General features: G+C 39.7%; 1 protein-coding gene and 1 long non-coding RNA gene across 4 annotated transcripts in view; one reads left to right on the top strand and one right to left on the bottom strand.

Moving 5' to 3' along the window:
- Nucleotides 1-26,704, bottom strand: part of LOC141795014 (cGMP-dependent protein kinase 1) — an 89,362-nt gene that overhangs the window by 12,015 nt on the left and 50,643 nt on the right. For both annotated transcript variants that reach the window (XM_074675739.1, XM_074675738.1), the window contains exons 4-8: nt 19,798-19,903; nt 15,898-15,961; nt 11,217-11,294; nt 8,984-9,078; nt 635-700 (exon numbers count right to left, since the gene is read on the bottom strand). In XM_074675739.1, the coding sequence (XP_074531840.1) occupies nt 635-700; nt 8,984-9,078; nt 11,217-11,294; nt 15,898-15,961; nt 19,798-19,903 (409 nt within the window). The remainder of the gene's footprint in view (nt 1-634; nt 701-8,983; nt 9,079-11,216; nt 11,295-15,897; nt 15,962-19,797; nt 19,904-26,704) is intronic.
- The window catches only part of LOC141795015 (uncharacterized), a 36,799-nt gene continuing 23,933 nt past the window's right edge, over nt 13,839-26,704 (top strand). Inside the window, exons 1-2 of one of the 2 annotated variants that reach the window (XR_012598571.1) lie at nt 13,839-14,066; nt 14,978-15,043. This is a non-coding gene — a long non-coding RNA (uncharacterized LOC141795015). Of the gene's footprint in view, nt 14,067-14,520; nt 14,591-14,977; nt 15,044-26,704 lie in introns of those variants that run through there. The other variant, XR_012598570.1, reaches the window with a different exon arrangement.

Genomic DNA, 26,704 nt, shown 5'->3' with positions numbered 1-26,704 from the left:
TCCCGGATTCAGGACAAATGTAACACCTGCACGAATGACGCAAACAAGTGCAGATCCCGTAAGCACAGTGGTTTGTGTCGGGAAGACATTTGCATGAGAATAAGGTGAACACTGAAATCATCAATGTGTAGACTTTTTGCCGTTCGGACTCTAACAATGTCTAAGAGGACATCAAAACAGTGAAATGGAGGAAAGTAAAATGTGACTGTGGAAATGAATACTTCAAAGTTCATCTATTCTTTTAAATGAAATGTCCTGGATACTTTGACATAACCTTAACATTTGGTTGGTGTTTTTGAAGTTACAGATTAAAAGCTTTAACACCTCAAAGTGTGCACTTATCTAAGTGAGATGTTGGTTTATTTTGTTGTTTCAGAAAAGCAGTTTTTGTAAAAGCATGTTCCAAGAAAGTGTCCTTGCTGGGTGGTAATGAGCACAGCAAGCTTTATTTACATGACAAATTTAGAACACAGAGGCAATTAAATGTGCTCTAAAAGGCATAAAAAAAGAGGAATCTATGTCCTCGTTTTGGCTGTCTGTGATGTTCATTGAGCTCTTTTTTTCCTCTGGCTGTACTCAGTCATTAGAAATGCTGAAACAAAAAGATGAATGTGCACTTTCTTTTGGTACTCACTCTCTATCGATGACTAAACAGGTGACGGCCTCTGCTGCGATGACGTTTGCTGTCCTGATGTCCTCACTGTGGAGACAGATGAAACAACACATTGTTTCAGTGATCACACCCAAAAAGACAAAATTAAATCACATTAGTAATCAGAGATCTGACGATGGAAACAGTCCTCAACTCCATTCACTCTGAAGATGGCACGAGCACACAATAAAATCATCACTCTCGACAGGCAACACACATCACTGCATGATAGGCATTACTCTTTATTGTATTTGACATCAAGAGTGTCTTCATCCTCTTCAGAGGAGTCTCCCCAGTCGCAAGAACCCTCCGAGTCTGTATCCCAGGAATCCATCCTTTCTTTGAAAAGTCCCACAGTGATGAGCTCTAACTCTGAACCAGTGTGCTGAGCAGGGCAACCCCCTCCAGCAAAACACACATCTGATGTACTTGTAGATGAATCTCCAATCCAAATGAAGAGTTATCCAATTTTAAAAAGACCATAATACAACAAACAAGGGAAAAATAATCATCTGGAGATGTCCGACAAGCAGATGGTTTCACAGCCCATTGATCATTTTTTGGATGGATTTAATTCTGTGTAACAAGAAGATAAAAAAGACTCCTCTCTAGACTCACACTGCTGACAGTCACTCACAATCTCACTCTGTGTCTGAACTCAACTCGGGCACATGTCGACCTTTTTCAATGGGCTGAGGTGATAAGTCCCCCTCATGCTATGACAACTCCCTCTGCCGAACCCTCTTCCAAACACACATGCCGTGGCACCCCCTTAACACACACACACACAAAAACTCACACACACAATCTTTCTGCTGACCCTTATGAATAAAGGTCACAGCTGGTGGGGGGACAGTGAGTTTTGAAAGGTGAGGACAGCAGAGAAGAGGAGAGCGTAGGAGAGCAGGCAGTGTTTGTAGCAGAGGCATGGGCTATATTAACAGATGACTATTCAGGCCCACAAGCTGTTATATGACACATACAGTATTTCATTCAACTCCGATAAGCTCCAAAGACTCGATCCACATTCCAAACTCACTACTCTGGCACATTCTGCTCCACCTGCTCCTCTGTTTAGCCACAATAGCATTTTAATAAGCACACAGTCAGAATTAGTAAGCAGGTTAATGTTTGGGAGAACAACAAAGATCCACGTTTGGATCGTGACTCCTGGTTATTGCTATTACCTTGCTATTGTCAGTTTAGCGACTAATTTTAAGCAAAAAAGGAGGCGAAGAGGAAGAGGAAGAGGAGATCAAAGACATGCACAAAGAAAACAAAACCCTCTGGAAAAAGAGACGTCAGACTGATGAAGGGGGCAGTTTGCACATCAGAGCCTTAACTCAAGTGCACCTAAGTATTCAATCATTCAATCAATCAACCTTTATTTATATAGTGCCAAATCACAAAAAACACTAGCCTTAGTAGTGCCAAGGAAGTAAACTGAACTGGACTTGACCAGGTGACCCTAAGGTTCCCAAACCAACTCTCTACAGCCTGAACCACTGCCACCCCAACAGTCCCCAAAAATTACTACTTACACTGAGTTAATGGCAAAAAGCTCAAACTTTTTATGAGTCATTGAAAGAGGAAAACATAACACCAAATTATTCCAAGGGTGTCTATCTTGGTTTTAAATTCAGCTGGTGTTACTGAACCAAGTAGGATTACTCAGAAAGATCATTTTTTCTGTCTTCTGACTAAATGAATTTCAATTTGGAGGCCATAACACACCCCAAAACTCCGCCCAAATTTCAGGCAAAAAAGGTGATACTTTATTGGTTCTGCACAATAATTTTCTCCATGGTGCTCCCAAGAAAATGTAAACGAATGCAGCCCACCTGACTTGTCTAACCTACATGAAGCTTTTCTACCATGCCAAGACCTATGATTCATAGTAAAATCCAAACAGGAAGTCCAGGAGTTTGAGTTGAATGTCTGATTTTCTGAGATCTACAGGACGTATATGAGAAGCTATCAGAAGATTGCAGAGAGCGTGGCTGTAGTGGAGGGTCAACGTTTTAGGGGTTTTCTTGCAATTGGACAAAATTTGTTTTGAATCCTCACTGTTTCATCAAATCACTGTTGTGAACAGTCAGAGAAAAACCTTGGAAAAAACATAGCCCCATACAAAACATTCAAAGTCTGACCATAAGTCAAAGTTACACTACAACTTTTTTTCTTCCTAATATATGTAGCCCAAATACAACTTAAACTAGAATCAATATATAAATGATTTTGCACTTTTATTTCCTGGTACCTTAGCAATCAAAAAAAAAAAAAGATGTAATAACTTAATTCGTGTGGGAACATTATTGGCAAGCTATATTCAAATATTAACTATCTGAGTACTCTCCAAGGCCAAAGACAAACCTCATACTCATTTGATGCAATGGTTATTTAAATATTCAGAGGCTGAACACTAAGTGAGCTCGCTCTTTTAATGGCTGCTGAGGCACACACGCTTGTAAAATGCCAGCTGTGAATCTGAAATTGACAATCCAGCAGCTGTAGTCACTTTTCAAAACCCTGACTTCCACACAGTCACCTGCAGCATTCCTTCACTTCAACAAGGTTTTCAATTCATGTTGTGCTATGTTTGTATCCAAGGGAAAAAAGAAGTCCCCGCCTGTTCAAGGTTAAAAAAAGAGTCAATTATTCAAGATACCAAAGGTTTTAACAACTAAAAGGCTCACATTCCTACATCAGTGCAAAGTGCGTTAGATCAGGCAATGCTTTTATACTTCACAGGTACAAAATTTAAGTTCACACATCAGGCAGACACACACCAAGCACTTTTCTCATCAGCAATAATGAGCTAAAACAAAAGTGGCAGCCACGATCTGTTACACTAGTTAATTTGTCACATAATAGGAAGTGCTCGATGTTTGTGTCGTTTGCCAACCACAGTGCTACAACTAAACAACACAACACTCTGGGCTGTATTAAAATAGTCATTATGTAAGTATGAATCATCCTTTAGGGCCCTCAAGGGTTTCATATCGAGTGCTTGTTACACCTGTCCCCTGCTGCTCGAGTGGAAGAGAGGAAAACAACGAAGTGTGTTGTTGCATTGATATTGGCCGTGCTGCATGTGAAACACAGCCGCTAACTGTCTGAATGATTAACTTGCACGTTGTCTGGTCTAAATCATCCACAGGGCCGAAGATGGCTCTGCACTTGTTAATTGCAGTGTAACAAGAAATACATTGGAAACAGCCATGCATAAGAAGCAGCTGCATGCTGTGTGAGGAATGCCCTTAGCAGCTTGTGGTGTTGATTTTCAGAAGATAGTGGAAAGCAACCTGGTAATTGGACAGTGATCTGGCATCCGGAAAACAGGTTATGACAATAATGCACTGGCAGAGAGCTGGGCAGTAGCTTTGCGCTGCAGGGAGGGAAATACATCTGGGGTCAGGACGAGGGCATGGATGAGATTTTGCCATCAGATACACAGGCAGTTATGTGTTCACTTCACTTCTGTGACTGCAGGTATTCAGGTGAGCCTGGGAAACTGTGCATGAGGCTTCACAGGTTGGTGTCAGAGTACTTAAGCAAATTACTGAGACAGTCTTGGTACAGCTTTTTTTCATTAACTGCAAATTATGCGCTTTTCACATAGCTTCAGGGTACGACCACGTTCACAGACATTTTCACATTCATGAATAAAACTGGCTCCAATTTATGAAAACTTAAGTGCTTGGAGAACACTTCCTCATGTGTGAATTCATGTTCTTACTTGAGCTAAGACACCCAAAGAAGTGTGAGCTGTTGCCTTTAGTGACAGAGCTATGTTAGAAAAACCATCATAGACACATCCAGAGAAATACCAAGGAAAAGTCACAAGTCTCTGAGCTTGAGCACACTGACTTGGATCCAGTGTTTCTTGTTTATAGAATGTATTTCAGTGCCTGGCCCAAAAATAAACCTTCTGAGGCAGTGTTTGTATTTATTATTTCTCACTGTCAAATCCCTGCTCGGACATGCAGTTGACAGCTCAGTCTGCTAGCGAGGGACACACTTGTGAAATAGTTCTGTGAATTTTGGGCTCTATCTGCTGCTGCCTATCAATGCCTAATAATGTTTTCAGCTTCACCCCTCCCCCCCTTGGGTTACAACACCTAAAATACATTTTTGGCCTGTGGGAAATTTTTGGAGGAATGGTCCCTCCCGACTCGTAATGACATTATAACACAGCAGTCAGGCATGTTTCTAAAAAAACAGAGGAACAAAAAGCAGCATGGGACTCAGTTCAAGAGTACATCTCAGACTCAAAAAAGCTTCAGATCTTTCGCAGTGGGTGCCATGGTTGTATGAAATGAAAGCTATGGCTCTTTCATTGTTGTGTCTTTCGGTCTGTTTTCTTTTCTTTTTTTATTTGTCCTTTTTGCCAACTCTCTCGGTCCTTTCACACAGATGACTATCTGCCAATGAGTGTGGTGGGAAAGTTTTTCAGTTCACCTGTTGCCAAGTGCTTCCTCACTCCCTCACTATAATCTTTAGACCACCTTAATTTGTAAAGTAGGTTGGGATATTTGTTGTGATGCAGTGCATTATAAATATAACTGAGTACCTGATTGATCAGCAAGGAAACTTCTCAAACACCTGTTCCACACTCAAAGTTATTGCTTAGGCTAGACTAACCTAAAGGTGTGATTTACAGCAAAGGAGGTGGTTTTCAACTAGTGGGTCCTAAAAAAAGTTAAACATAATCCTTTGATTTTATTTTAAAGGGCATATTTTATGCAGGAGATCTCAGTCTATTCACACTCCCTAACAAGAGGTGGCGATAATGCTCTGAAATGCTAATTATAGTCCAGCAAAGTTAATTTATGTCTGCTAATTAAGCATGGCTGAACACAAGTACTACCCGGCTGCAAGCGATATGGGTTTTCATCTGCTGGTCTTTTCCATGTATCATTTAAATTGAGGCTGTTGTGTTAACATACTGTGATATTCTGTATAATAGCAGGTTTAAAGTGTACCATCTTTTCATGTAATACATTTGAAAAGTAGTCCTCAAGGGTTGATAGTGAGCCTTGAAGCCAGACCATTCAAGAAGCCCTGTGTAAAGCACTCTTAACAGTATTAACTACAGGGGATGCTCAGCCCCTTTATTTAGAAATCTTTTATCCATAGACATGAAAACCGTTTAAACATGGCTTACACTTGCACTGACTTGACCGTAGAATTGTAGTTTCTTGAGATTAGGTGAAGTTGGTCGCCCTGTGCTGTTTTTCCTAGCCAACAAATAAAAGAAAACCCCAAATTTCCAATTTTTCACTCAGTGAGACTGCTGTAAGAGTTATGTTCAAGTACCATCAAAGCAGAAAAAGAGACAGCAGAACGACTCACCTGGCAACAGGGCAGACACATACATTCCCTTACTGTCATTTCCTCACCCATGCCTGTGTCGATACAACCACACCAACAAAAGCTCCTGACAGAGGTCTAGAAGTGAGCTTATCCTGACACCAATCACATACTTGTCATGGAATTCACACTTCCTTTTTTTAACAATGTCTCACCCTCAACTTGAACATATCCGCAAACACACACACACACACACACACACACACACACACACACACACACACACACACACACACACACACACACACACACACACATAAAGAGCACACTCAGAATGGAGGTCAGGGCATCTGTGGTCTAATCTAGCGATGGATCTACACCTTAACTCAAAAGTCCCCTCTCCAACATGACACATATGTGATGATGGAGTCCACCTTTACCTACAACATTCACCTATTGAGGTGAGTTATTCACCTTTTACTATGAGACATACAGCCAATTTGAGTAACATGAAGTCTTAGGGTTTCTTGAGCTGCTTTTGTATAAGCACAAAAACACATCACACAACCCACGCAACCTCTAACAAACCATTATATCCAGCAGAAGAACCGACTTTGATTTGTAAATATGTTGTTCTCACAGATCAAAGACGACGTCTTCAGATGCACAGGGTAGCCTTTGAGTGCAGGGACTATTGAGTTTCATGAGCGAGGACACACACAGTTAACTTCTAATTAGAGACATGGCCCTGCAGAAGAGTCCTCTGATCAAAAGCCTGCGTCCAACATGGCCGGCATCGCAATCATTTACATTTGCGAGACATGTTTGACCATCAAAGGTGTAGTTGAAAAGGCTTCTCTCGCTCAAGATGCTCAGAAACAAAAGACAATGTTCCTGACGGCTTAGAATAACAATTAGGAGAAAATGTTGAGGTGGGAGAGCACTTTGTGTTAAAGAGATGTAAAAAAAGGTGTGTTGAAGATGATTAAACATGAGACATAAACATGAGATGCTCTTGAAGAAGCAGCACAGCAATGAATTAGTATTCTTGGATAAAAAAAAAAAAAACATTTATGTAGTTTGTGTTTACATCAAAGGACATGTCTGAACTATATTGTACTTCAATATTCTCTGGCACATCTGTGCACATATGGTATCATTAAGATTCTGACATCCTTCCTTTTAAGTGATTAATAATGACATAATTTACAGGAAATCCCTTACAAAAGATCTGCACGCACAGCTGCTCAATGTATCATAAATTAGTTCTTTGTGTCATGCTTTTATTCATCAAACAGCTCTTTTTTCACTGTCAAAGATCAAGTTTCTGTTCAGATTGACCTAGTTCTCTCACCGTTATGGGATCAACCTTTGGAGCTGCATGAATTTTAATACTGTGTCATATTATAGCCACTTGCTTTAACATATGGGGAAAGCCCCGCCATCTGTGCCATCCCAGCTGTCTCCTCTCCTGAACATCACATCTACTTGATTTTTGGAAAACAGGAACCAAAAGTGACATCAAGATTTCTTTTTAACAGGATACTGTCTTGGTTGATTTTCTGGGTATTTTTTTCATAATGTTTATTCGATTCTAGAGGTTTGATTGTTGAAGGATTGACAGCTCTCACACAAAGCCACCAGGAGATGGCGACATCCCCACTTTTTCAAGCTGTCACTGTTGGCAATGTGCCTATGGCCTCTCAAATATGTGTGCATGAGTGCTTTCTGTTTCTACCTGACCCCTCACAGCAGTAATATACTTTTAGACCATCTCTACCCTTCCCTCTGTTTTAATAAAACATTGCCCATGGAGACGCTCTGTCATGACAAGAAAGGACAAACAGCTGGGTAACGACATCACTTCAGGGCACTGCTCTTTGTCTCCAGCTGGCGTATAAAATACTTTTATATACTGAAGTGTTGTTCCAGTGAAAGTATTTGGGCGCTCAGATGGTACTGAATGTTAACAGTTGCCGTGAGTCATTTGATCCCTACAATATACACAGCCGGGTTGCTTCAAACTTGCCTCAGTACAGCTTAACAGCTAGGATGGATGTTCCTGGCACAGGCTAACATAGCACACGTCTTCCATTTATAACATGTTTATCCTGCTGCTGTGATAGAAACTGCAACTACAGATTTAACACAAATGTTCACAAAAGGCATTTCAAGAGGCTGAAAACCCATTATAACAGTCAAGGACAGTATGAAGATGTCCTTGATATCTTGAAGCTGTGTCCACCGAGACAGGAAAGGATGAGAATGGAGAGCAGAATAAATGAGTGAAAAGATAATATTGTTTCAAGGAATTAAATGTGCAGCAGGGCACACAATGACCGTCACAAACCAAGGATCACACATAAGTAATGATCATGTCCTGTAGTAGCTGTAATTATGTTCAGATTGTGGTATAGATAGTCGTCATCTGGTCTGGTTAAGACTTTCTGTAAACACTGTTTTTAGTTGAAAAATCAAGAGTGTGTCTTAGTTTGTACTGTGTGTTCTCTCATTGAAAGGCTTTCAGGTAAGATATTTGCAGCTGTAAAGAGTCAGTCATGCTGTGAAGAAAAGGAAATTATATACTTTGTAGCATGACGTCATTCTTCGATGACGCCAGGCTGAAACACTTTGATTGATGTGACTCTTTCCGTTCAGCTCTATTTTTGGTTCAGGTTAAAAAAGGGGAATGTGTCAGATCTCAAAAAGTACCTTAAACAGCTTTAGTGAATCAGTCTAGAACTTGTAAAAAATGCCTCTTGTCTTAAAATACTTCCAAATGATCACCCATCTCAAGGAGGGTGAATAGTGGTGGTTAAAAAAAAGTAGAGAAGATAAGAGCTGGAAGCTGAGTGATTGCGAAAAGGCCCGGATAGATGGATGCATGTGAGGTGTGAGATGAAGGATGTTGAAAAAAGGTTGCAAGTAAAAATAGAAAACAAGGGAAAGTTAGGGAGACAGAAAAAGCAGAAGGGAAGTTTCAACTTGAAGAGGCAGTGTTATCAGGGGCAAATTTACCCTTGCAGTGCTTTTTCTCCAAACCAGTCTCCTTTTCCAAGGCTGCGCAGGTAAACAGGCTCTCCATTGGGCGGGTCTTCTCTGGTCACATTAACCTGAAGAAGGCAGAGAAAAACAAGAGGGGAGTTAAAAAAGAGTGGTGTCACAAGGGGGAAGTTGATTTAAATGTTAAAGACATAAATTTACACGTTATAATGCACATAACTCTCCGTGACAGATTTCTCTGTTATAAACAAGTTACTGCTGTCTCCATGAAGGATAAGGGAGGCACAGCCGACCACTTCATTAGCCAGATGACATGTGAGTGATGGGACTGTGCTGTGCCGCTAGACTTTGCAAATCAAGTGATGGCACTTGAGACGATCTTGGAGGAAATGAATGGAGGCGGTCACTTGGCTGGATGAAGGATCTTGTCTTCATGCATTAGTCGGCATCGCACAGGTGTAGCGGCACATCCTGTGCACTGTGTTGCTCTCTACAACTGAGTGACAGTGCAATTATATGATCCGATACAATCATGTTACAGCAGGGAAAAAGAAAGTAAAGAAGCAGCAGGGAGACTTTGAGGAGATAAAAAAGTTTAGACCAAAGGGCAGATTGTGCGCGTGTCGTGAGACGACCGAATTGGCAGAATGTCCTCTAGACAAAGTGCGCCGTCTGTGGTCTGGATGGAGATAAAGTGAGAGAAGGGGAAACAGCCAAGCAGAAAGCAACGATAAGGTCAAGGCGGGCTCTGTGTGAGTGTGTGAGAGTGAGTGTGTGAGAGTGAGTGTGTGTGTGTGTGTGTGTGTGTGTGTGTGTGTGTGTGTGTGTGTGTGTGTGTGTGTGTGTGTGTGTGTGTGTGTGTGTGTGTGTGTGTGTGTGTTTCAATGGGTTGTTTGTAATGGATGTGTGCTGACCTTGTGAAGTAAGTATGATCTTTTTGGGGTCAAAGGAGTAAAAACAGGACAGTGTAAAACTTAAGGAGTCTTCATTATTTAAAGTGACATCTGCATTGCAACCTGGACATTTCAAATGTCAGAACATGTGGTTAAGGTTTTTGTCTCACTCATGTTGTGTGAATTTTGAGCTTGCAAAAAATTCTCCTCCCATTATTTTTGACTTTGGCCACGATGCTCGGCTATGGTATGCACTTTTTGTTACACCATACTTGTTTACCATTAACTGTTTGAATAAATGGATGACATGACAAGTCTCCAAGAGTGAAGCAAAACACAGGTGACACAGCCCAGGTCTGATGAATTCTATAGATGCACATCCAAGGCCAAATGTTTCTCAAAATCTAAATTCTGTTATAGTTCTCATCAGTGGTTGACAGTAACTAACTAGCTTTGGTTAAGTACAGATACTTAAGTTAATTTCTTAAGTACCTGTACTTAACTTGAGTTTTATTTGGTGTTTTGGTTGGATTTCCTTCCTTCCTGAAAAGATGGTATGCACACACTCTGCTGCAAAAGTGTCAAATGTCAGTACTAAGCATGGGAATATTTTGGTATCACTTTTCTACAGTGGGAGAGTAGAGCTATGTCATCCATTTCTATTTCAGTAGTGGGGGGTGGGGGGTGTTTGCTTTTATTTAGAGATAAGACAGTAGATGAAGTAGGACCTGGGGAGAGAGAGTGGAAAATGACTTGCTGTCAGAGGCAATGGGTCAGAATCGTGTCTAGACAACCAGCTCGAAAGACTGTGTGGCCTCAGTACATGAGGAATGCAATTGAACCAATTAAAATATAACTAGGAATCTATTGCTTCCAAGTGTGTGCAATAATAAAGAAGAAGAGGAGTAGTGACAAAGAGGGGAGAAGAAAATGTAGTAAGAGGGAAAGGGACCAAGAGTTTCTCTGGGAGAAGGAAAAAAAGAAAATGATGAAAAAGCAAAGATGCTGAGCAGGGAAGAAAAAAGAGAAACAGTAGCAGAAGAAGAAAGCACATGAAAGCCCTCCAACTGCGTTGCTGCTGGACAGAACAGCATGTCACCTGTTCTCAGTGAGAAACGTGTTGATGACAGAAAGGTGAAGTAAAAGTGACTCCTTTCTCCTTCCTAGAAGCTCCTACTGCTGCTGTAAGAAATGATGAAAGAAGCAGCATCACTCTCTTTCCTCTTCCAGCTGTAGGTGATTGATGAAAGCCAACTTTTACCTAAAAAGCTGCCACTTTGCTTTAAAGATCTCGAGTCAGTGTGCCATGATGCCCCCGTGATTATTTGGTGAGAGGCTGGAGGCTCTCTTCTCACCTTTCCCTTGCTGATGATGAAGAAGGTGTCTCCTCTGGCCCCCTGTCTGATGATGTACTCTCCATCTTCATAATGTGTCTGTTGAGAGAGGAGGGATCAAAGAAAAGACATGTTATTCAGGCTCAGTATGGTACTTGGTACTCACTGGTGACTAACAGGCTCTTGGAGGGGGGGCAGTAGAACTAAATTAGGTGTTGGAGATAAATTCCCAGGAGATTTTTTTCCCCAACTTGTTAAAACCACAAATTGGCTAGTGCACCTCGTTGTTTCATTTTTTAACATTGAGTACATGCGTGTATAAGAATTGTGACCTTGGATATAAAGCAGGTAGGGAAAAATAAGTGCATTAATGAACGCTGCAGCATCAAATCTGAAAGCAAATCACAGCTATGCTTTAAGCTAGAACAAATACAGAATATCCACCCATCAATCCATTTTTCTTTAATCAATAATCCTGTTGTGAGTCAAGAGTGCTGGAGCCTGTCCAAGCATCCTGAATGGTCACTATTCTAACATAAAGCTAACACTTATGGAAATGTTCATTGTGACACAGTCATATGTGGAGGACAACCTTCACAAATGCGATTATTCCAAGGACATTTATTTCATTGTATGGTGAAGTGATGTATAGGGTGACATAACATAATGTGATTAAACCTTGGCCAGGCTAAACTCAAACATTAAGTTATGTCACAATTCAGAGGAAATTCAACCAAAGCAAAAGTAAGAATCTAATGTTTTTTGGTCGGGTGTTGTTATACAGTAATCTGACACCAGATTCACATTGCTATGGTTACACATGCAACTACATAGATAATAGGACAGGTGCATTTTCAATCGTGACGGCATTTCAACCTGAATCCAAAACTATCATGATACACAATAGTGTAACAGCGAAGAATGCATTGAGTGGTGAATTAATGACAATAATATTCATTTTGTAATAGTGGCTTCAGATTAACGATGAAGGAGAATATTCTAGTACATACAGAATATACAGGAGCATGTGTGCTTCGGCTGTCTTTGCATTACATTAAAAATGAGGAAAGTACAACACCATACAATTTACACACACATTTAGTTGTGAGAAGATATCTTTTCCTAACACTAAGAGACTGGTGTTGACTGTTCATCAGAGTGGCAGCCTGCGGAAAGCTGCTGATTATTCTTCCACACACAGCTCAGTAACACCTACGAGATCAGAGATGTTTGAGTGTGTCAGGTGTGATGGATCTGCAGTGATGTTTCCTGCCACGTCTCCTGACTCTAGACATGTCTAAGTCCTCACGAAGGACAGTTAACATACAACATACATTTTTTGAAGTAAATCATATAGGGCAACCAGGTACTAGTGCAATTTTGAGTTTCCTGGAAAAAATCACAGGTGGCTAAATATCAGATCATCATTCAAGACAGAGGAGGGAGCTCAATAATTCTTGTTAGATCATATGCAGATTTCATGCTGCATTTGCCAGCTTTTTCCCTTCACCATTTCACCCAAGAAAGGTGCTTTACATCTTACTTTAAACAGAGAAATGTGTCTGATTCAGATCTGCTGAATGTGACACAGAAGCAAAGCTACTCATCAGAGGTCGCAGTTATGGTGTTTTACTTTGTACTTAGTGATCACATTATTTGCCCAAACCTTGTCTTTAAGCAATGAAAAAAAGTAGCTTGATTGATTAAATAAAAAATCAATCTGAGACCAAAACAATCTATTATAGTAGAGGACAGAACATAGGACAGCATGATGGATTTGACCATTATGTGACCCAGCACCACCATCCTTAAAGAACCTCTGAAGAAAAATGCAAATGATTTTAAAACAGGGGAAACCTTGTGCTGGCAAAGTGGAGTAACAAATGCGACAAGTTGTTTATGGGGAGACAGCAAATAAATCACTCAAAGCATTTGTGATGAGGTTAAATTGTTTTAGTGCGCCTTCAACACTTGTCACTTGCTGCATCTATGAAGCTGTTAACACAAATAAAATCAACTTCTGAACATTAATACGTCAGCTCACAGTGCAAAGACACCAATCTGCATACTTACAAAGGAGGGAATGTCTAGAATGTCATTTGAAGGATCTCATTTTGATATCTCAAAATACAGAGCTCAACTGCTCCACTTGAGTAACATTGTTTGTTTTCTGAATCTTTACAACTGTCAGGTATTTGCATTGTGATATTTGTGATACCAAACAGATATGAATGGTCAAAAGAATGCATTTGATTTATTCCTTGATTTTCTCTATTGACTGTTCTTGATTCTCCTTCATGACTTTTATGTTAGTATTTATAATGATGGTATATTCACGTCCTATCCTATTTAACAAACAATGATTATGAATGAATAATTGAAAAAGTCTTAAATAACAATGCCCGCTAGATATTGCCCATTATGTTACAAAACAATAGTTGGCATCCATGACGAATGTAGGGTCTGGCTGTACGCCTCAATATAGGAAGTGGATTATATTTGGCTGATTTTGTGATAAACAAACTGAAACGTAGATCGCTCAAGCTTTGCTAAATCATGTTCAAAACTCACAGCAAAATATTACATGTACTCCAAATAGGGGATAAAATACGTCAAGTTACAAAAATGATCGTGTACCTTACTGCATCAGCTGTTTGCAGGTGTTGGGTTTAGAAATCCATTCATACGGGTACTTGCAACATCACGCACGAGGTGACGTTTCGTTGAATGCGTGACCGAAGGACAGAAGGCATTTGTAGCATAACTTAGCATTGGTAGCAGTAACTTAAAGGCTCCTCCTACGTATTACGAATTTCTTCGTCTGCAGGTGAGCTTCCGCCAGCAAATAAAGGAGAGGATGTTCAAAAAGAGGTAAGTCATGATAATGAGACGCTTATATAATTATGCCGTTGATTTTTTTTTTTTTTTTTTCAAATTTATTCAACCATTTATTCATTTTATTTTTTACCTATTTGGATGGGATACAGGCTTCCAGAAAAAAAAAGTTTTCTCCGCCCAACAAGGAAGTGTTTTTCTCCGCAAAATTGCTTTCAAAACGTTAGACTAATTGTAGCCATGAGCCAAAAATACCTCCTGACTCCAGTCGCTGGCTCTAGACTGATATATCTATTTTGTGGGGAATATCTGTTTCAAAGAAGCCCCATTAAAAAAAAAATACTTTGACGTGCCAAAATTACTTATCTTATTGATATGGTCAAGTAGCTATACTATAGCTATATCTTTTAAGAACTAAATAAGGAATTTCACATTACTATGGTCACATTTTAAAACCCTTACTATGCTTTGTTTTCTGTAAACTCTGTCAAAGGGATACATATTGAAAACAGCAACTCTGCTAGATGAAGTTGGAGGGACTGCCTTACCCAGATGATGCGGTATGTAACAAATAGACTATGCTTTACTAACATTGTAAATATGCCAAGTAAATTAAACTGCATGATGATTTAAAACAAAAATGTTATGATAACATGTTATCTAAACATAGGCCAGACATTTAACTGCCAGTGGACCAAAGATAGAAACACAAGAGAGAGTGCTGAAAAAGACTGACCAGTCCAGCCATAAATTCTTATTATATGAAGATTTATGAAAAGTAAGGCTATGTGTGTCAGCATTTAAATTGTTTTATTATATCTGAGTCCATTTATCATGTTCCAGTTTTCAGGTCAGTCCATGAGATTTTTACTGCATCAGGTAAAATGTGGGTCTAAATCTGTCTACAAGGCTGATGAAAGCAAATGTTTTGTTTGCTGTTTTCGCAGGCCCCTCAACTAGAAACTCCAACAACAAATCAGCTGAAGCATCACATGTTCAATCCATCCCTCAGGGTAAGACTGGAACTGATTTTTTTCTCTCTGGTATTTGAGTGGTGACATGTAGTCTGTGAATAACATTCAAAAAAGGAAGGAAGAGCCATATCTGAATGTGATGAAAGCATTCAAAGACTCGATGTTGGCAGCACCCATATAGAGGGTGAATATATTTGCATTTCTAAATTATGCTGGAAAACATCAAGTAAAGTTAAGTGATGTGCAGAAGGGCAGAAAATGTGATTTTGTTAGACACATCTCAGAATGCACTTTGTCACAAATGTGAGGGGTACATCCTGCAAAACTTTACATTTTACTCCATTTGTAACAAACTTCCACCTAGAAGCTCTTGTAAAGTGAGATGCAAAGATTTTTGAATGAATTTTCTGCCCCCAGGCAGCCATCAGTTTTGTTTATTTTGTGAATGCCGTCTAGGGCTGTACTGTGTTATTTCTTCAGCTGTCATGGTAAACAGTGAGGCTGCATTGACTTTTATCACACTACAGTATCTCTAAAAGCTTGTTAAAAATATAAAATGTTCTTTATGTCAATAAAAAGTACTAGAAGTGAGTTTATTTGCTGGCAGTTAGGCCATGAAAGATATAACCCTGAAAATGGCATAAAAAAAAAAAGATTATCAAGCTCTTCAGCTTGCTTTGATTGTTTGACCCAGGCAGTGAAAGTTTTAATGTGTTTCTGGTAATGGTATCTGAAGTTTAAAAAAATGTTAGTGGGTGGCCCATTAAATAAGATAAAGACATTTCTCTTTAACATATAGCTGCAATTGTAAGCAGCAAAAGGGAGTGAACATATGTAAAATCTATATTGGTTTGAGGAGCAGACTTTGTTCTGCAGATGTCAACAGCACTTACCTCTTCAAGGACATCTGCAAGCTTGCTCAAAATATCCTCCTGCAACCCATGAAATGTGGGGACGCTGCAGGAAAAAGGGGGGAAAAAGCTTTTAGAGGGAAGACTGTATAGGCACACATTAACTGAATGTACTATTGATTAAGGCCTGTGCTGTTTTCCAGCTAAACATGAACAAACATAAAGAAAACAGTGTAGCCGGCAGCTACGTTTTGAATAATCAAAATGGCTGTAAAGGCTTCAGAAAACACAAGGATGAATATTGTTCTAAAGAAGCTTGTCTGTATTTTATGTTTCTGTAAGGGAACTTAAAGTTTCAGCACATACTGGGCAATGTATCCAGTTGCACCGCAGGTTGTCAGATCCAGAAGCTGAATACGTGAGAACGATGCCTTTATGTTTGTTCCGTTTGCTTCACAGCAGCTTGAATGAATGCTATCAGCCTGTAATCAAGCTTACTAAATAAAACTGGTCCAATATTTATCAAGGAGGAGAGAAAATAACCTGTGTTGGTGAACAAAGCACTTATCTTCCAACATCTCCCTCTCCCTCTTACCTCCTCCCCCTTCTCCTCCCTCATTTTCCATGCTTTATTACAGTAATCTTGAACCATCTAGTCTCAGCCCCCAAAACAGGCTTTAGTTGCTGTGCTGATGATCTTTGTGCTGTTTCCTCCTCGACAGAAGCACTAATGAATCTGCTTGGCAGTGACCAGGTGACCTTGCTCAACATAAAACATATGGATCTCAATCCCTCGAGCAGTGTAGCTGTTGATACAAATAAAAAGTGTCATTCATAGTTTTCAACCCAGCAGCTCTATTGTTTTACAGCAAATAAATGAATCATACTTGGGCCAAGAGGGAAGTGCAGTTTCATTAATATGGTCTGTTTGATTGTTTGAAATATCCCAACATCAGTGCACTTTGGGGACGATGAGAATGTAAGTAGAACTGAGACAACCCTTGATAATTTCTATGGTGATTCTGCAAACACCCAGAATAACAAGAGCCTCTTTGATGAATGGTTTTTGTAATTCTTTCCCATGCTCATCCCTTTTTTAAATCATTGGGCAGATGGCCTTCCATGCAGTGCCTTACAGCTAGACTTTTATCTGAAGGGAGAAAGGGGTTTAGTAATAGACTTCTAACATTAAAGTATCAATGTTACATCAATGCACATTCTTCAGGTAACGTTTCTCAGCTCATTAGACGCAGCCTTGTGGTTCTCTTCCTTGAGTTACCCCGTTTAACAGATTTATAATACATTCTTGAAATAGCAAATAAAAGCGTCCTCACAAATACTCGCTTCCCAACTGTAATACAATGTGGGATTTCTCAGTCAATTTTTCATCTGTTTTCCTCCTCCACAACTTGTGAGAGCTAATATATAATTTCACAGCCGTTAAAGAGTGGGTAGAAGAAGCCTCACAGGGACCAGCATGTGTTTGTTCTTACACTTTCACTACAGCCCTTTTATTAGATCTGCTTCTAGGAAACAAAACGGCAACATAATTATCTACATCTTGTGAATTAACAAATGTTGTTATAGATCTCAAATTTCCTCCCTGGATACCCCTCTATAAACCAAACACACAGAGCAAGTCCAAACCAGGCAATAAGGCCATCTATTAAATATTTACTTATCTGTTGGACTGTTACGCAAGAGTGACTGAGAGGCAAGAGCTGGTATAAAACACATGCTCTTACTATCAGTGAAGAGATAGCAAGTGCTTTATGTCTTTTTTTAGTCAAGGCCATTACTAAAATAGCCTCAGTCTTGGATTGAAAGTAGACTTAATAGACTTGTTTCTGGTTGCAAGTTTATTTGTAGTACTACACAGAATGTGCTGAAGTCTTTCCTCACAGACGAAGGGTAATGTGGATACAGCAAACGGCTGAAGTAGCTCTTTTGGGACTGATGTGATAATGGCACGCTGTAATACACCTCAGCCAGATTGTGCCTGTGAGAAAGTTAAAGGCATTGTCATCATGGTCAAATGTTAAGAAACGTGCAGTCTTTTCTGACAACATGGTAAGCAGAAAAAGCCAGAGTAGTAGCATATTGCTCTCTACTGCTGCTAAAAGGGGTTGGAATTGTAGCCTTTCACTCGTAGCTTGGTCCTGTGACCTACGATGCCACACATAAGTGAATTTCTGAGTGACTTGTCAACAATATTGTGCCTCTCTTGTCAGAAGTCAGCGTTTCATTTCACTTTCCTGTTCATAACATTTACATTGACCTCTGGTTTAAGCTTCAGTGAGGATCTTGGCAACTTAGCAGCCTGGGTGCATTGTCTGTTTGCTCTTTCTGCTCCGTTCTTGTGTGTTGTGCTATCTGACATAAAATCTTTCTTTAAGATGGCTCACAAAAGGGAAAAGGAATTGACTTGTGTTTTTTAGACTGCACAACACTCAGGAAGTCCTTTGCTGTAAAATTTTATTTTTTATACTATTTGAAGTTTTCAAATTTGGAATTATAGTTGAAAACCTTTAAGTTCTTGAGGAACCACACCTCATTCACTGACCCATCCTTTTTGAAGTGATTCAAAACTAGATTTTTGCTAAGGAAGCAATCTCAAGAAAGAAGAATGCTACAACCTTCAACTAACAACTTAAAGAATAATACCCAGAACTGAGCAACCTACCACTCTGGGCTTATTACTGCACATATTTTAGTTTTTAATCCTGGTACAAACTATAACTCCAAAATGTGTGTAAGTAGCCTTGAATGAAGCCTCGAATACAGCTCTGTTAATGTCAGAACCACCCTGTTCCCCCCTGTAGTTTTCAAGAAATCACAGTTTCTAGCGCATTAAACTGTCCAAATGCAGAATTTGAGAGGAATGGACATAAAAACTTCAGTTCTTTCTTGGTCTCATCAGAAGGGTCCTGACCCATATGAAGGACCCTTGTTTGTTTGTTTAATTTATTTTTTTTACTTATTTCCATACTGGGCCACCTTGAACATCAAAATCAACAATCCCTGTGAATCTGTCTGCAGAAAATGAAATCGAAGGCTTTTTCTACAGTGTTGGAAAGGGCTTTGTCAGACCGACTAACAGTAGCACTAATAAGTATTTAATGTCAGTCTCCTATTTGGCAACATAAATATACCGTTAAGGTGACCCACCATAAATCCACCGAACATTTTCTTTAGTTTTGATCCCAGGATTTATGGGAAATTTCTGGTAAACAGTTGTTGTAATCATCTTTGTAGGGAGTCTTGAGGTTTTCACTGGAAAGGATTTACAACAGTGTGCTTTTTTTTGCTGGGCTTTTTCACACAAACAGTGCATCTAGTGCTGTGCATATAACATATAATGCAAGTGAAGCAACTCTGAAAATTGGCCCTACTACAAAGTTGCAGTGGAATATGGAAGAAATGGAGTAGTCTTAATTGGCTTGATGAAAATCAAATTGGATGACAAAAAAAAGAAACAAAGGGTGGTACATAGATAAGAAGTGCAGAGGTCTTGAGTGCAATTGCATCTCTTGCATCCTGATCACTGCGCACTGTCCTCTTTTTGTCTCTTGATGAGTCTTTCTTTGATCCTATATTCAGTGCAGGTGGATACAGAAGAGCATCCCAGCCTTTTTGGTGATAATGGGCTTTTCTGTAGAGATGTGTTTGTCATGACGCTCTGGTACAAAGATGGGCAGTAAAAAAATATGATAAAGTTATATGTTTTGTGGTAAGATGAATGACAACTCTAGTTATGCAACAGAATTTTAATGTTTAGTTATGTAATTGATTGGTGAAAATGAGGAGTGAGGACTGTTCCGAGAAACAGCACCCACATATTCTCCTGATTTCGTTGTGTTAATTCATTCATTGCATTTCACATCAAAGCCCTATTCATGCCATTTGTCTGTCATTTTGGAGCGCTTTCCTCCGGATTCTTACCTTTTCAGAAACTCCATATACTCGGTGTGCTTGATAAGACCTGTCCTCATCATGATGGTCTGAAAACATTGTCGGTCTATGGCCCACAGCTTCACATTCGTCAGGGCTGGAAAGAGAGAGGCATACACAGAGGCATTGTCAGCTTTCACCCTCAGGCAATCAGAATAATAAAGCAGAACCGTACATGCCTTGCAATAGCTTCATGCTTTATGCATGTACAGTATGCATATGGGCAATATCATATGCACTTTTAAGTATTTGATATGAAACATAAAGTGGGAGAACAATCATTGTGATAACATCACACGTGGCTTGAAGGAGCTTCTTCTCTTTTTTTTTTTTCTTTTTTCAAACAAAGACAGATTGAAACGTCTGTTTTAGGACTATGGTGGCTGTAAGTGTTCCTCCATAGCTGCTCATCAGGTCTGCAGAGCAAATAGGAGATATTCTGGACAATTACTCTTTACCCAGCCGCTAGAGTTAATTGGTATTTTTGAATAACCTGCATGGATGGCTTGCTTCAAGTCATGCTACAGCATTTTAATTGTTATGGGGTCAGGAATGTGACTGCGCCAAAGTGTTTTTTTTATATATATATTTCCAAGCTTCTGGGTTACTAATTGCCCTTTGTGTTAAGGACAATTATTAAACTTTGACACGCAACCTAACATAACTTTTATCACACAAACAGCCACCTTGATGTGGTTCAGCACAATTTTCTGAAACAATCTGAAATTAAATGTTTCTTTAATGATTGCCATCTGCACTGGCCCTGAGGCAGCAACTGCGAGCCATTATAATCGCCAAGCATGCAGTACATGAAGGTAAAAGAAATGTTATAAAGTTTTCTTCCCATTCAGATGTTGGATTGCAGCCATTGTAGAATAAACAGAAACTGTGTCAGCCACATCATTACATCTTTATTTCATCCCGTCTATTGATTGATGGTGCTCCTGGTCTTTTTAAATTCTTTCTCTTGTGTCTTTGGCCCCATCAGCTTCTTCCCTGAGGTCCTCTGTTATCACCTCTGATGAGAATATGTTTCAGCTCCACAGATCTCTGCTGCGAAGAGTGAAAGCCGAGTCTGTTCAAATCAGACCATGTGGGATTTCATCAGAGCAATGGACCCCTAACCCCGTCCAGAATCTCATTATATATGAGCCATATCATCCACATTCTATCAAGGAAACTGGGTTTTGGGGGTAGAAACCTCGAGACGCAAGATGCCATAACCTAATAGCTCCACTAGCTGAGCCACAGTTACTCTTGGAAGCCAGTGTCTCTTGGTTTTAGAGTTTATTGTATGAGGTTTACGAAAATTAGGTGTTTCTGAAAATTGCCAGTATCATTATCCATCAGAGAAGCCATTATTTCAGTTCCAGTCATGCCTTTGAGGATAAATATAGACCGAAGAAGGAGACAAGCCTCGTCTGACCCCAAAACAAATCTGGCGATCCCCAGGGAGCACTGGCACTGTTAGGAGATGTAGTAATATTAGAAATTAATCAATTATCTTCTTGTTGCCTTGTGTGCAAAGGCTGTGTGTTGCTGAACCTATTATTGTACCAATTCTAACCACTGTGACACTGCTTCACAGTGTTTTAAAGATACAATTGAATTTGACCAATAACAGTGTGCTATTTATTGATCACAAATTATTTTTTCACTCCCCTCAGACATAAGGTCACAGCAGTGGCTCGGCTACAGAACAACACTCCTCAAGTTTATAGAAAATCAGTTAGGAGTGCTGGACCTGCACTTACAGGTTAAATTACTCACCTCTGTTGATCCATGCTCAACAAATTTGATTCTCATACACATAAGCACAATCTCTCTTATAAACAAGTGTGAGATTATGTGTATACACATGTGAGATGTGAGTTTTGGAAGTTGTTATTTCTTCTCGGGAATATTCTGCGATTTGCAAGTAACCTTAGCGCATATTAGTGATTTGATTATGGCTATATTGGCACAAAAATTCACTCCACTGCACTCCTACCGAACACACACACACGACACGAACTGTACACAAGAGGTTTTATACACAAACATGCTTCATGAGCAAAAGAAACCACTCCCACATACACTACAGATCTCCCACTGCAGACCAACAGTCTGCCAGCTCTTAAAATAGGGCCAAACCACAGGAGAAATGCCCTCATTACACAGTCTGACACTGTTTTTAGTAAGAGACACTTTCTTGGAGGAGGAACCCCTGAAACACACAGAATGAGATGAAAATGAAATGGAGTGAGATGAATGGTCCAATTTCCAGACATCTTTTACAAACACAGAGAGAACCATCCCAGATGTGTAAACACAAGTTTCTTTTCCGAAGATAATATCAAACACATTTTGCTGTATGTACATACACATAAACAAACAAATGTGCACAAATAAACACAAACCATTCCGCTGAAAAGGTAGGATTGCATTGTAAAAGATCTTGGCCTTACACCACATTTCCACAATATGTTACAGCAACTCCTCTTGATAACTTCCTCTAGGCTTTGTTTAAAAAAAAACAATTACAGTGGGATCTGGTTAAATCATAAAGGTTATTTCATGTGCTGAGCTGGACAAATGACTCCTGGGTCTGCTCCAGACTCAGCAAACCAGGTATACTGAGTCGGACTTACAGAGGAATTATTAAAAAAGCCCTCTAATTTGACCCTGAAGATACAAGAGTGGGAGGTTAGACGTCACTGTCCACTGTGCAATGTGCAACCGAGTGTTTCGAGAGAAGGAGTAGGAGTGAGGGGCACTGGGAAATAAGATATGTAAGGAGCCTGCAGCACACTGCAGCAGGTAAACGTATTATTGGCAGGCTTGACTAAATTGCAGTGAGACTCGGGGAGCTAGTTATCCTGTAGCGAGGGCACAGATGAATGTCTAAATGCTCATGGGTTGCAAGCCGTTGGCTTCACTGCTTTTCTGAATACACATAACAACCTATGTAGAGCTGGATGTTATCTGTGAAGGGTCTGGAGGAAATGGGAAGTGTTTTGTTCCAGTGGGATCATTATTAGGCCTTTAAAAGCCATGAAGTTCTGTTTTTTTCACACAGCTTTACACCCACAAATGTACTCTATATTCAGTATAATGGAAGTTTTTTCTTTTAAGAAGAAGAAAACGCAGAACAATTGAATCTTTGCCAGTCGTGGGCTGACAGAACAACCTTTGGGGAAATTGGTATTGAACTTAGTAAATGTCATTCTTCCCGTACTGCTGAGAATTATATTGTAAAAGCTGCAATCATACCTATTTAAGTTATTTAAGCATGTTTGTTGATGCTTGAAGAAAAGTTCCTGTTACGTAAAGGAAATCACTTCTAATTGCCCCATTAAAGAGTAAAGAGGCCTCTTATCTTACACCAACCCCACAGTACACTACTGTTTAGGCTGACAAAAAAAATAATCAAAGCTGCAAGTGAATTCAATACAAAGCTTTGGTTAGCAGTTCATAGCAGTTCAACAGTTAAAATCTGTTCATGGCATTTTCCTCAGCCAAGAAAATTATCCTTACCTTTTGCTCCACCCTTGTATTGCCTTCATTGATGTAATGATTGTGATCCCTCCACCACCAATTTCTCCCAATTATTTGCAATGATGGATCAATAGTGTGGATCAGAAATTAGACAAGGCTTAACACTAGCTTCCTCTGCATGCTAATCCTAGAAAAAAGGACCTATGGGGGGAAACAGCACAAGACACTACTAAAATGAACGTCACCAACAAAGATTGAATGCAATACTGGGTATGTTTGGGGTGGAGGGAGTCACTCATATATTTTGCTCAGTCATAATTCATTGTAACTGCATTTCTGCTTCAGACATTATGCAAATGCTCCATGTGTGTTCGTCTTGTAATCCAATTTTGCTCATTGAATAGGATGAGATCAACGTTTGTCCTCTGTGCACTGGTCACTGCAATCCGTTTTCAGAGAGCATGGGGTATCAAAACATTAAAGTTGGGGCCTCACAGTGACTGTAACCCTGGTTCCTGTCTTGAGTAATATCCGCTTTAATGAGCTTTGAAGTGACACCAAACATTTCACTCCTGGTCTCTGATATCCAAAATATAAAGGACAGTACTGAGGCTCCCGTTTGTTTGAGTAACAAAATGTTAAACTGCCAGTATGTCTTGCTTCTTCAATCACCCGCTCCACCAAACAGGAATTATTGGTAGAATGAGCTGTTTGGCATTGGCAGAGAAGATTAGGCAACCCATAAAATCAGCTCAGACAAAAAAATTATCTACTAATCACAAAATGCCTCACGTTTTGTCCTTGGTTCATATTTTGATAACATATTATATATATTTTTGCTTTCCATTCATCATCAGCCACCAAAGACAATGTGTTAGAAAATCTTAATCAACTTGTGTTTTGTTGCTATTGGTTATTAGAGCAAGCTAGACTGTGAATCATTTTAACACTTGTGGAAGATTAACCGGGGGTTATACAGCTCAGAGGATGTAGTGGTGTCTCTGAACTAATTAGTGAAAGCACCCACCATAAGAAATTTAGAGTATTTTAATGTTTGGGGGCATTGGGCTTTTTTTTTTTTTTTTTTCCAAATTGTGATTTTAAAACTTTGTCTCACTTCCAAAGCTATGCGTACCCCTGCATATTTTCATTTTTTTTCCCAAACTCCCCTCTTTCTTGTTCTCTCTTTCTAATATCCTGGAAAATGGGAAAACCAGCCGCCCTCTCCTCCCTGACTCTGACTCTGACTGTCACATACACTCTTAAGATCACCATGTCATGTGAACTCTGCTCCTTCGAGGCTTCCTGCATGTCTTGTTTTGGAAAGCGTTCAGAGAGTGTCGCTGTCAGGGCTGCAGGGTGGAGGAGTGTAATCTCCTTCTCCCCTAAGTCATTAATAACATCAGCCAAGTCTGATTACATCTGGACGAGCTCTTTAGAGTGTGAGAAAGACGGACAGGTCATCTACAACACACAGCATCCTGAGCTGTAAGAAAACAAAACATTACAACGATTTGTTTACGCTCAAGGTAGCACAAGGTAGAACAGTTAAGCTAGTGTGAAATTGATTTACATGACTTGTGACTGAATATTTGTAGTAAAGGTAATGTCATGTGCTCTTATGGCAGCCATCACACCCCAGTGAGTCATGATGGAGAAAAAAACACTAGATGGCCTAATCAGATGGCTCTCCAGCTGCTCATGTGGGAGACAGGAGTCTATGGGCTTAGAGTAGCAGCTGCTTGAGAAACACTGAGCTGAACATTATCCCACATGTCATCCACCCACCGTGCTTGCCAGTGTTCTGCTGTATCCTGCCCAGAGGATAACCCATAATTCCTTTGAGAGAATAATTACTTCTCATTGTGTTCTTCTATTTTGGCAATGGGTACATGAAAGAGTTTTATTTATAATGGTATGTGTCTGCTAAAATCTACCATCAACATGAATTACATCCCTGCATTTCCATGGCCCTGTTAATCAGCCTTGTCCATCAGTTTTTACCACAGAATGATGGTGAACTCATGTCCCTGAGGCCGTGAGGGCGAGGGGCTTGTATATCTTTGAGTACATACGCTGAACAACATGAGTATCTAACTGAGGAGGAGCATCTGTCTCTTTCCCTTCTTCTATTCTCTCAGACTCCTACTCTTGAAAATGAAAGAACAGGTGCAGCAGGAAGGAGAGAAATGTTTTTGGTGGGGATGCACCGAAATGAAAATTTTGGCCGATACCGATACCCAATATAAATATTGCTGTTATGACCGATACCCAATATCTATTGATATCAGTATTGGTAAAATTAAAAACAATCTGATGATGATGTGTTGAGGTAGTTTTCCTAGTTTTTGGGACCTTATGGTGTCACAATGTAATCAACCATTGGCCTCTTAAGTCACTTGATTAAGTTATCTTTTAGGAGAACGTGTTGAATTATATAATTTGTGCAGGTATCATGGAGGTATAACCAGGAGCATTTTAGGTTAATTCATACTGTTTGTCAGAATCTGGGATGCCTTGTTCCTTTTTAATACATCTTCATATTTATGCAGTCTCAATTATTAAAATGTTTAACAGTGTTGGCAGATCTGGAACTATGTTAAAAAATGATCCACAGTTGTATTTTTGTCTAAAACGCTGTGAGTAAAACTGAGACAGATAAATACAGAGCGAGCAGCAGCTGCAGATGAGCAAAGTAAGCACAGGGCACCAGTGAAAAAAGCAGTGAAAGAGAAAAATGTATTATTTCCAGATTTCTTCACACCAGTCACGCCATAATGAACTACTTAACGCGTTATTATTTCGTCTCAGAAATGTGCAGGATGTAACCAGATTTCTGTTGTTAGTTAAACCGGTTTAGTGCGTGTGTCCCAGCTCTGTCCTTTGTCTCAGCGACTGCACATCCAGCTGTTCTTACTCACAGGCTGGCAAATAACATTTGTTTTTCCAAGTTGGCATCTTATCTGCATGCCTATGCAACTTTTATGTTGCAGAGGAGAAAGACGACAATGTCATTTTGTCCCTTTATGTGTGCTGTAAGGCCCATGCTGCAGATTGTTGGTTGTGAACTCCACATGCTAATTGCACTGATTAATCTTTTTATCTGCCTTTCATAACTACAAACAATTTGTTGGATGGTGTTCGGTGTTTGTCACTCAAAATTATTTTAAAAAATAAACACTCCTGGGGGACCAGCAGTGTTTATTTTTATGGCTGTGGTGTTAAAACAGATCTCCCTGTTGTTTCTTTTTTCAAATGATTTATCAAAGTTTACATTTCTAGTATTGTGACAACTCTTGTCATAACATTAATCCATAATCCAGCTCCAGTTTTGGCCCAGACATTTCCTTCTTGTGAATGGAACAGACACTAGTATCAAAATATTAGGAGGTATTAATCAAACATTGAGCACAGACAGGAT

This window comes from Halichoeres trimaculatus, unplaced genomic scaffold (assembly GCF_033239565.1).
Source record: "Halichoeres trimaculatus isolate MK-OKI-2021-1 unplaced genomic scaffold, fHalTri1.1 fHalTri1_scaffold_8, whole genome shotgun sequence".
NCBI classification, from domain to species: Eukaryota; Metazoa; Chordata; class Actinopteri; order Labriformes; family Labridae; genus Halichoeres; species Halichoeres trimaculatus.
Note: the sequence above shows the minus strand (reverse complement) of the source record. Positions and strands in the feature narration are given on the sequence as shown.